Consider the following 12,840-nt stretch of genomic DNA (forward strand, 5'->3'; position numbering starts at 1 on the left):
TGTTGTGACAAAATTAGTACTTCCAGTGTTTTCACTGTGACAGACACGCCTATGGATATCATTTATATGGTTACATTACATATAGGTTTTGTTGTTCAGAAGACTGAAGAGTCTTTTTGTTTAAAAACCTGGCTGCATATTAATTATGTGATCATATGCTATTGGAAGTTCATTTTGAAAGCAAAGTCTTTTGTTTTTAATTTAAAACCTTTATCAAGGATAGTCCTGTTTGCAAAAGTGGTTTGTTGTTCTTCAGGATAAGGCACACTTAGTGCAAAAATGTACTATTTACAGTTGTCTAGTTTCAAATCTTTTAAAGGAGGGTCCACCAAGCTTAGGATGACTGAATAAAGGCATCCATTTGTGACCTGTGCTGTCCTATACTCAAGGATGTTGAGGCTTGTTACCATCAGAACTTTCAGATCCTTGCGTGAAGACTGTTTACTGGGTAACTGTATGAATCTTTACCACTCCTTTCGAAGGTTGTCCTGTGGTTCCAAAATATCCCAGAAAGAGCAGAGACTTTTTATGGATTTTGGTTTTATTTTAAAATGTTTCTCCATTAAAAGAAAGTTTGAGGCTTTTATTCCAACTTCCCAAAGGAAACAATTTGACCAGTTTTAATAGGAAATCATTTATTAAGTTTGTGAAGGTTTCTAATTTTAAAATTGAAATATTGCATTGTCACTTTGTTAGTATATAAACTGATCTTTCCATGGCTACTGTAGCGTTGAAGGATATTTGTCTGCATGATCCGATTCAGATTATTTCAGGTTCCACAGCTTTGAAGTTAAAATCTTCTAGTATCGATAGAGGCGGGGCGTAGCCGTGCAGGAACATGGCTGCACTGTAAAAGAGCTCCGTTGCCTTTCCCCTTCAATTGGCACATAAATGGTGCAGTTTTGCTCTGGCAATCATGAAAGCAGCAAGCAAATGAACCGGAACACCTATAACTTCCTTACTGGAACCTACAATCAAATCCGAGTCGGCAGATCCCTTTGAAAACCGGGACCAACAAACTTAACACAGGCGCCATCTTGACAGCGCAACCTGAACCGACTAAGCCACGCAACAACAAAGACACGGCGCGGCAGGGTAGAGAACACAGTATCATATGATTACCCTTGACAAACTGTAAGTTCACGCTCCATACCACACATACGGGCGAGATCAAAGCAGAGCCGCGGTCACTTCTCCTCTGCCGCGCTCAGTCGCATCAAAGCACCCCAGCAGCTACACAGGACCACGCTGCTATATAGCTGTATCCATAACTGCCAGACAGCGATACACATATGTAAAAACACTATCTTGGACTGCCCACCTTTTTACACTGGCAATACCACATTATAACAAGCAAATGCTACGTGGGGGCTAATACTGTCAATAAACATAAGCCCAGATAAGAAACAAAAAGATAGCTCAGCTGCAGCACACACTTTACAAATAAGTTGCACTCTCCCTTTATGTGGTGCAAAACGAAGTGAACCTTTAGCTCAAGCGACCACCTAGCTCCATCACAGGGCACTCTGATCTGGCCAAAGTCATTGGCTTCATTGTTCTCCACAATACTAGCACATGGCAACAAGGAGATCTACTAGACCACATAAAGCACCACATAAGGCAACACTACCTAATAAATCACCATCAGTCTGCACCTATTTCAAATCCACGCAAAAAAATTCACCTCACCAGCTGGAAAATCCTGACAATCCTAACAAAATGGAATCACAACTTACTACAAGCCTTGCTCCTCTCCCACATGACCAACTCTCACAGATACAACAAAATATAGCTTCCCTACCCTCCAAGAGCGACATAGCTGATTTGAAAACATTTATCAAGAACGAGATTTCATCTCTACGAAAAGATATGTCTGACATGAACTCTAAACTTGAATACCTGGAGGAGGGACAAGAATACCTAGAGTCTCAAGTTAGTGATGACATCCAATGCCTAAACTGCCACGACTCCATTATCCAATCGCTACAGCTAAAGGTCGAAGACCTTGATAATCGCAGTCGCCGCAGCAATCTGCGCATCCGAGGCATACCTGAGGATGTTACTCAGGAATCCTTAGTTGAGTACCTACTACAATTTTTCAGACAGATGGAACCCGCACTGGAGACCTCTGAAGCAACTCTAGAGAGGGCCCATCGCGCCCTAAGACCGAAACCTACACCGCCGAGCCCGCCTAGGGACGTGATTCTGAAATTCACTCACTTTCACCAAAAAGAAGCAGTGTGGAAACAAGCCCGTAGCCAACGATCAATATCCTTTCAAGGCCATACCATCCAGGTCTATCAAGACCTTAGTCCAGCTACCATTGAAAGGAGACGAAACCTACGCTTTATCACAACCCTCCTGCAAGAACACAAAATAAAATATCGATGGGGATTCCCTTTTAGCCTTCTGGTGCATAAAGACGGCAAAACCATTGCTTACAAAGGTCCAGAAGACTTAGATGCTCTATCCAAAAATCTCAATATCAACTTCCCGGAACCTCCTCCTCCTGCAGCGACGACCCGGGACACCACACAAGATGGCCCTCCAAAGGCCCAAAGATCGACATGGACCAAAGTACCCAGGAAAAATGTGAAGGACTCCAAGCCTAAATGAGGTACATATAACTTACCCACAAGAGTCTTCACAATGCGAGACCTGAAACATGTGATAGTAAGGTTGCATATTCCCTTTATATGACAGACACTGTGAACTCGCTAATGCACACTAATTTTTGCTCATTGCAAAATATCTGAGAAGATGCCTGAGTTTACCTGACATTATTCTTAGGCAGAGAAGGAATACCCACAGGGAATCACTATAACTACTTCTCTTACCATATCAATCCACCAAAGTTATACTGTTATGTTATGTTTACTTACCCCCTTATTTCTTTTAATAACAAAAGTTCACATCTTAAGTGCTTAGAACGCCTACCTCTACTGTCTAACCATAATAGCCAAGTTGGTCGTCTACAGGTAGACACATTCTAAGGGGGTACTTAATGTTTAATGTTTAATGTCGTTATGATGTACTACATGCTAGTGTTAATGTATTGTGTTGCGTTGTTTGCCTGTTATAGGCTGATATACTTTAACATGTTAGGTCAACATGTCTTATTTACAAACTAAGTTAGTCAAGTTGCCACAGCTGGTATAAATTGTTAATTGCTGAGAAAAGTTAACTTAAGCCAATGAAGGGGAAACGCTTCCTCTACATCTTATTTCTCCTACCAATGTTTTTATTCACTCTTTCCTTCTTACCTAATCCCCTTACCCCCTGCTGTACTAAATTACTACTAATACTATCACCTGACTACCTGGTCATACTGAGTCCTACACAAATACTGAATTAATATACTCCATAGACAACTACCTTAAGCTCACACTGCACTATCCTAATGGCTGAACACTCACATAGAAAACAACCCACCAATTTAATACGGATTCAATCTATAAACGCAAAGGGACTCAATATCCCCTCAAAAAGAACACAGGCCTTGAGAGACTTTAACAGATGCAGGTCAGACCTGCTGTTTCTCCAAGAAACACACTTCCGCAAAGGAAGAGAGCCCCTCACATTTACCCTCAAATTCGGCACCTGCTTTTATGCCTCCCATCCCAAATCTAAAAAGCATGGAGTGGGAATACTGATAAAGAAAAATGTCCCTTTTAAAGAACTTAAAATCCTTAGAGACAAAGCTGGTAGATATATTATCCTAGTAGGCTTACTATATGGCCGCCCGGTCACGTTGGTATCTATATACACCCCTAATACAAAGCAAGCCAAATTTATCAGCAACATAACTAATCTCATTTTAGAACACCAAAAAGGTGTCTTAATAATTTGCGGAGATCTTAACATGCCACTTAACCCACCTTTGGATTGCTCCTGCTCTAATTCCTCAGTCCCTACTTCACAGATAACTCGTACACTCACCTCACTGAAAAAATTAACAGCACAAGACTTATGGAGAACCCACCATCCTAACAAAGAAGACTACACCTTCTACTCATACCCTCACAAGCAATACTTGATTACATTGAATTGATTACATTCTCACGGACGTCACAGGCCTGTCACTATTTACATCTACCCAAATTACCCCCATAACATGGTCTGACCATGCATCAGTACTAGGCACATTAACATGGCCGTCTAAACCCATACACGATTATATATGGAGATTGGATGAACAGCTCCTTTCCGACCCTATAATATCCCAACAAATATCTAAGTCCATATTGGAATACTTTACACACAATTCTACAGTTGACACGTCCCAGTTAAATATATGGGAAGCCCACAAATGTGTAATTCGGGGTGAGCTTATGGCCATTAAGGCCTCCATTAACAAACAAAAGCAAGCATTTCTATCAACACTTCTCTCAGAAATTGACAAATTAGAAACCCAACATAAACGCTGCCCGACCGACCACAACCTCCTACTTTCTATTCAAGCTGAAAAAGATAAACTAGCGTCCTACCTAAATAAGGAACATAAACGCCAAGCACTTCACTTACAACAAGCGAACTATAAAGGCCGCAATAAATCAGGCAGATCCCTTGCTCGTTACCTCAGATTAAAACAGAAAAAAAACTATATCCTACACATCAAGGACGATAACAATATATCACACTTTTCAACCCAGGCTATTACAAATACCTTTAGGACATACTTTCAAAAACTATATAACTTGCGCTCCAACCCTGGCAATTCAGCGAGCCCACAAACAGCTCTATCAGATGACATAAATACATACTTATCATCTCTTAATTTGCCTCATCTTACAACTAACCAACAAAACCAACTAGAGGACCCTATAACCGCAGAAGAAATCAAACTAGCCATTAAAGATCTCCCATCTGGGAAATCACCAGGGCCGGACGGTTTTAGCAGCCGATATTATAAGACATTCCAGGAAGAACTACTCCCCCACATTACTTCATTTTTCAATTACATTGATGAGTCTAAACAATTTTCCCCTACATTGTTAGAAGCCCACATCATTCTCCTCCCTAAGCCTAACAAATCATTAGAACATCCCTCTCACTTTCGCCCTATTTCACTAATAAATTCAGACTTAAAAATTTTCGCAAAGGTATTGGCTAATAGAATGAACCTGGTACTACCAGACCTGATCCATCAGGATCAAGTGGGATTTGTCCCCAGGCGCGAGGCGAAAGACAACACGGTCAGGGCCCTCAATTTAATTCAATACATGCAAGATAAGGAGGTCCCAGGGATCCTTCTGTCAATAGATGCCGAAAAGGCCTTTGACCGTGTTGGCTGGGATTTCCTTAAAGCCACCTTAACTAAACTGGGTCTAGGACCTAAGATCATTAACAGAATATTTGCCTTATATTCCCACCCCAACGCAAAATTACTTATCAATGGCACACTATCCAATACATTCAACATAACCAACGGCACAAGGCAAGGTTGCCCCCTATCTCCCTTATTGTTCGCCTGCTTCATAGAAACCTTGGCCACAAAAATCAGGCAAAACCCCTCAATTAGCGGAATACAAGTAGGGACACAAACATACGTAATGTCTCTGTTTGCCGACGACATCTTATTCACGTTAACAAACCCCGAATATTCAATAACCCCCCTCTTACAGGAATTCCAAACCTTCCAGTCACTATCCAACTTTTCTATAAATGTTTCCAAATCCGAAGCCTTAAATATTAACTTAACCAGCACAGCTCTAGCAAATATTAAAACTCTAATGCCATTTACGTGGCGAACCCACTCCCTACACTACTTAAGAATACAACTAACCACTTTTATCGAACAAACCTACATACAAAACTACATACCAATACAAAAAGCAATTATCAGGGATCTATCATCCTGGCTCTCTAAAAAGCTCTCCTGGCTGGGCAAAATAAATGTTCTCAAAATGAATATATTCCCACGACTACTATATATATTGCAGGCCCTACCAATCCCGATCCCTAAAAACTACATTCCCACCCTACAGAAAGCTTTTAGTGACTTTGTTTGGCGTCGTCGTCCCCCCAGGATAAATAAAAACATCATGCAAACCCCAAAACTCTGAGGACTAGGCATACCTAACATATCAAAGTACCGACAAGCCATATTCTTGCAAAGGATAGTTGACTGGTGTATACACTATGAACATAAAAGATGGGTTCAATTAGAACACTCATTATCAAATAATCCACACCTAGGAAAACAGTGCTGGAATCTCGACAAACCGACTACAAAGCTTAATTATAACTCACACCTGATCACAGAAACATATAAAATATGGGAAATCACAATAGCTACACACCCCTATATATCATCTAAACCTTCTCCACTAACCTCAATCATAGATAATGGCCAATTCATACTAGGAACACCTCTAACAAAAGATACCCCAGGTTCATACTATAGGGATATCCCTATTCACTATATCATATCAAATGAAAAATTATTACCGCAAGCGGACTTGATTAACATGGGATATTCTCTTTTCCAAAACTGGTTCCAATATGCCCGCGTCCATCACTTCATAGCAACACATGAACACTCTAGAAACATGGTTCGACCATTAACCAACTTTGAGAAACTCTGCATAAGGACTCCTCCAATATCACATACTCTTGCACTAATTTATAGAATATTAACACAAAACTCTCCTGGCCAAACCCCTCCCTTCCTAGAAAAATGGGAAGACGAACTAGGTATAACAATCTTACCCCAAACCAGTACATTAATTTTCCAAAATATCACAAAAACTTAAATCTCACTCTCCATACAGGAAATCAACTTAAAAATCTTACACAGATGGTATCTTTCCCCAACTAAATTACACCGACTATACCGCAACACATCCAAGCAATGTTGGAGATGCGAACATAGCTGCGGTAACCTGGCTCACATGTGGTGGTGGTGTAACGCGGTCCAAAACTACTGGAGAGACATAATCGGAGAAATAGAAAAAGTTCTAGATACCCAATTCCCTCTAGACCCCACAATCTGGTTACTAAGTAGACCTCCCCACATTAAACAGAAACATTGCCTCAAACTTTTTTACATCATGACTAATAGTGCTAGATACCTATTAGCTAGAAATTGGAGAAGCAAGGAGGTCCCCTCCACATTGCTTTGGACTAAGAGAGTATCAGAATTCCTTGACCTAGAGGAGTTTTATTTTGTTAAATATGCCAAAATGGAGGTATACGCTGAAATGACAGCACTATGGGAACACTACCAACGAACCATAACATTGTTGCCTATTTACACCCTAAAAGCATACACAAGGTGGGAAACACATACATCGCCAAACCCATGAAACCCTAATTGTCTAAACAGAATCCTAAACGAGTCAACCTGTCTTAACTAAAGGAAAAGTAGTTGACAACTACCTCACCAAGTACAGCAACACCACCTCCTCATTCTCTCCCCCATTCCTCTCTTCCTATCACCTTCTTTAACCCCTTCCCTATAGTTTATCTAAATTGTTCACACTACTCTTTATAAAACTGAGGTTTACTAAACGAGATCCATGAGTGGTCTCTTATACTCCGTGGGAGCCTTATATTGTTTTATGAAGATCAAGGGATCCAAAAGAGGCCCCTTGCGACCACCAGAAGGCTCGAAGACTGTAAGGCACGTTAAACTCTGTTAAGATTGTATTCTGATACTGTTTTGTTTAAATATTATCTTGATTTCAAGAATTTTGTAAGCCTTTTTCAAACCTCAATAAAAATATTTAAAAAAAAAAAAAAATCTTCTAGTATCAGTTTGTTTCTCCTGCTTTTGAGCTAGTAACATCTTTGTCAACAAGGGTCTGGGTTCATCTAAGGATCTTTGTTAACCTCTTACTTAGATTAAATACTCAAAGACTTCTTTATGGTTTCTCTACTGTCTTCAAACAAGTACAAGGCAGTATATCCTTTCATTACCTGAATATGTTTTAACAACTTTGAGTGTGAATAATTGTATATATCTGCAAGTACTATTTTTGTATTAAACCTAAAATTAATAGCCTCATATGTACCTCCTGAGAAAAAAACAATTTTTTCCTTTATCATCATAATAACTAGCTGCAAGTATTTATATTTTTAAGTAACATTCTATTCTATAAGCATATTTAGATTTGAATGCAATGTAATATCTACAGGAGGTAGAAGGATCCAGAAGAAGTGTATTTACTTTCTTAGGCTTAAACCATAGGCACACTATTGAATCTTCATACCTAGCAATGCGTTTGTAAGATCTCCGCAAAGAAAACTGAGAAAATACATGTCCCCGAGCATTTTTTATCCCTAAGAAAGGAATCTAAAGGCAGCGGAAGCTGATAGCAGTCTTTACTAATTTAAGGAACTTGCAGAGAACACTTTAGAAATGCTAGGAAATGTTCCCAAGCTGGAGGGCAGAAGACCTCTGGGAATAATCAAGTGTTGGTCTCTAAAAAGTGTCTTCTGTGGTGGGTAAGAGAGTGAACTAAACTAAAACTGCTTAATATGGAAGAATGATAAATTTGACCACATGGCACTGATTGTGTATGGAGTTAATGAGTGACTGGGGAAAAGGGATTGCAAGCATGATTTTTTTAATTCAGCCACCATCATAAATGCTGGGTAACTGTGACTGTAATTGACTGAGAAGAGGCTGATGTATCCTTTAGAGAAACTATGTATTTTTAATTTTAAAAGTAATTGCATATTCTTTTTTATTTTTTTACAGGCTGATCGAAATGGGCCAAATTTTAAAGCTTTCCACAAAAATACAGAGCAGACGCTGACTGTAAGTAACTGTTAGTCTAATAACTTTTCAAAGGAAAGTGTAGTTGACCCTTTTGATTATCTACCTACAAAGAGATAGTGTCAAGCTTTACATGCAAGGCTGCGTATGAAGCTAAAGCACATAACCACTCTGAACACCACAGATGTTTGAACTTTATTGATTGTTATTTTACTAGGCTATTAAATTAATTATGCTAATTAAAAATACTAATAAGTGTCTGACACTTTTTTTCATCGGATGGTGAGAGTCCATGAGTCATCACATATGGGAATATTCCCCACCTGACAATTAGGAGAAGGCAAAAGACACCCCAACACACCAGAGCTTTAAATCTCTCCCACTTCCCATAATCCTTAGTTATTTTATTTGCCTTACTTGATGAGGAGTAAGGTTAAAGTGAAGTGCAAGATCTACCCATCATTTGAAAAGGGATCCTCTAGCTGATCTGAGTCCTGAATCTTCCTCAAAGTAATTTGATGTTCAGAGTGGCAGACAAGAAGCCAGATATTGAAAGGTCTCTTCTCAGTGAAGAAATGTTGCAGGATTTCCAAGTTGAATCTGAACTTGTTCACCAATCCGCTGGTCTATATGAACTTCTTGTTGTGGATCCACAGCCCCCTCCCCAGGTGAAATGTGGACTTGTCCACAAATCCTCTGGGTTGAGATGCTGTTACTAACTTAGATCCATGGCATTGTGCTTGCACTGCCTAGCATGGGCTATTTTACTGGAAGAAAGGTGCTGCAGTTGAAGTAAGCACAGTGGATGGAGGTGCTGAGAGGTAAGTACCTGCACCTTCGTAACCCTCCGCTATTAGTGTGAACATGTTCACAGGCTTCACATAGTCTGTGTATGTGTATATATATATATATATATATATATATATATATATATATATATATATATATATATATATATACTGTATATACACACACATACATACACACACACACACCATAAACCTCATATTAGCAGTTTATAGCACTTTTAAAAAGCTTTGTTTTTGATGTTACTGTTGCTTTACATTTAGCACGTTCTACTTAGCATGCTCAGAAGTTGTTTCTGAATAATACACAGTATGTTTCTTCACCTGCACTAAATTTCTGCTTGTTACCTTCATGTTTTTTAGTTTTAGTGCTCACCATCAGCAGTTTTAGGTTTCTTTTTGTTTTCCTTTTCTGTGTTGCTGTAACATTCTCAGTGTGTATGAAGGCTCTCAGGACCAGTAGAGGTGGTAAGGCACTTTAATCATCAGAGTTTGGCTTCAAATTTAAGGTACAAATTGTATTTAACCCTTTATGCGCTGTTATTTGCTATTTAAGCCTTTTTATTGTTTTTACAGTTTTTTCAGCACTTATTTTAACAGTACCTTATGTTTGTTACTGTTTAACTTCTAAGGGTTAATCCGTTTTACATTGTACCTTTTCTTTCCTTCGGGGGTTAACTATTTGTGTGCTATATACTATCTATTGTGCTTTATACTGCCTATTAGCTTTACTCTATCTCTGATACTTAATGGTACATGAAACCCAATTTTTTTTCTTTCATGATTCAGATAGAACATACGATTTTAAACAACTTTCCAGTTTACTTCTAGTATCTAATTTACTTCATTCTCTTGTTATTCTTTGATGAATTAGCAGCAAAGTATTACTCAGAGTTAGATGAAAGCCAATGAAAGATGCATGTATGTGCAGCCACCAATCAGCAGCTTCTGAGCCTACCTAGGTATACTTGTCAGCAAAGGATACAAAGAAAACTTAACAAATTAGATAATATAAATAAATTGTAAAGGTAATAAAAATGACATTCTATATCTGAATAATGAAAGAAAAATGTGGCTTTAATGTCCCTTTAAGCTATTTTACTGGTACTATGAAACAAACTAGTGCAACTCAGGCCTCTGTTAATTTAACCCCTTCTAGTTTGTGTTTGCTTTGTAAGGATTCCTAGGTGTGGTCCCTGTTCAGCTTTGTATCTAATGTGCTGAGTCTATTGCTAATCCTAAACAGGGTTTTACTGCGCTTCAGAGGGTGCAAGGGTTTTTACCTTATCAGAGTTGCTCTCAGAGTTCAACTGAACTTTCTGCAAAACTTAAAGGGACATGTAACCCAACATTTTTCAAGATTCAGATAGAGCACACCATTTTAAACAACTTTCCAATTTACTTCTATTATCAAATTTGCTTAATTCTCTTGGTATCATTTGTAGGAGAAGGAGCAATGCACTACTGGGAGCTGGCTGAACACAAAGGCTGAGCCAATGGCAAGAGTCATATATACATAGCCTCCAAAAAGCAGCTAGCTCCCAGTAGTCCATTGATGCTGCTGAGTGTACCTGGGTATGCATTTCAACTAAGGCTACCAAGAGAACAAAGCAAATTAGATAAGTTATTTGGAAAGTTATTTACAATTGTTTGCTCTATCTAAACCATGAAAGTTTATTTTTGATGTTTCTGTCCCTTTAAGGATTATATTCACTCTGCTATTAATGAGATTTTAGCTTGCTTGCCTCCAGCTGTTAAGCGCAGACGTTTGCAAGGACTTTAAGGTGATCCTTAGCTCATCAGGGACTTCCCTTAGGAGTGGCCACTCTAAGTTACCCATTAATGATAGGGGTGTCTTTGACTCTGATGAGTTTCTGAGGATAGTCTCTCTGAGTCTCAGGACCATGCTGCTGTGGCAGAGGATGTGTCTTTTAATTTCAAGCTTGAGCATATTCATGCCTTTATTGCTGGAAGTTGTAATTGCTTTAGAGGTAGAGGACTGACTGCTACAGTCAAGCAACCTTTTAAGAGGATTGATAAAAAAAAATTAAGCCAGTTCCTAAGCAACCTTTCCCTTTTCCCGTACATGGTTCAGTTTCTGAATTTTTTTGTAAGGCATTGCAGAAGCCAAGTATTCCTTTTGATCCATCTACAAAATGTATGCCTAGGTTTCCTCTCCCTTCTGTTAATACAGTGATCTCGGAAACTGTTCCTAAGGTAGACACAGTTACTTTTGTCAGGTGTACCACTATTCCTTTGGAGGTTTGTTCCTCTTTTAAGGATCCTTTAGATAGAAAACTTGAAGGATTTCATAGGTGATCCTTTCAGCTTTTTAGATTTTATGTTTAGCCAATTGATGAAAATAGTGACAGCACCACAGGTATCATTCAGGTGAAGTTTAATGGGAAAACCTCAAGACCATAGGTACAAGGTTTTATGTTTAGACCTGCAGTCAGTGTAGCCTACTGCCACCACTGTTTGGTGTGATAATCTCTGTTTCTGATTAAGCCAATCTGGGTGAGTTTCACGGTTGTATTAAAAAAAATCCTTTATTTGTATTGTGACAGTGGAAATTATTTGCATTAAAGGGACAGTCAAGTCCAAAAAAAACTTTCATGATTTAAATAGGGAATGTCATTTTAAACAACTTCCCAATTTACTTGTATCACCAATTTTGCTTTGTTCTCTTGGTATTCTTAGTTGAAAGCTAATTCTAGGAGGTTCATATGCTAATTTCTTAGACCTTGAAGACTGCCTCTAATCTGAATGCATTTTGACCACTAGAGGGCATTAGTTCATGTGTTTGATATAGATAACATTGAGCTAATGCACGTGAAGTGACCTAGGAGTAAGCACTGATTGGCTAAAATGCAAGTCTGTCAAAATAACTGAAATAAGGTGGCAGTCAGCAGAAGCTTAGATACAAGGTAATCACAGAGGTAAAATGTTTATTATTATAACTGTGTTGGTTATGCAAAACTGGGGAATGGGTAATAAAGGGATTATCTTTCTTTTTAGACAATAAAAATTCTGGTGTTGACTGTCCCTTTAATTCTAGGAATACTGTATTAGCTGTTTTAGCTAGGCAAGCCTTGTGGCTTAAGTCTTGGTCTACTGATATGGTTTCTAAGTGCAGACTGCTTTCTATCCCTTTTCAGGGTAAATATTTGTTTTGGCCTGGTCTGAATGCTATTATTGCCACAGTCACTGGTGCTAAGTTAGTTTTTTTCCCCCAGTATAAGAAATCTTAAGTGTAAGCTTAGATCTGCTGGGTGTTTTCGTACCTTATGGCAATTTAAGTTTCAGAAAGCT

At 38.8% G+C, this 12,840-nt stretch overlaps 1 protein-coding gene across 1 annotated transcript in view; it reads left to right on the top strand.

The window, feature by feature from the left end:
* Window positions 1-12,840, top strand: part of VPS13C (vacuolar protein sorting 13 homolog C) — a 1,402,311-nt gene that overhangs the window by 872,449 nt on the left and 517,022 nt on the right. Inside the window, 1 exon segment of the mRNA XM_053719302.1 lies at window positions 8,705-8,764. Coding sequence (XP_053575277.1) covers window positions 8,705-8,764 — 60 coding nt within the window.

Source organism: Bombina bombina, chromosome 6 (genome assembly GCF_027579735.1).
Source record: "Bombina bombina isolate aBomBom1 chromosome 6, aBomBom1.pri, whole genome shotgun sequence".
Lineage (NCBI taxonomy): Eukaryota > Metazoa > Chordata > Amphibia > Anura > Bombinatoridae > Bombina > Bombina bombina.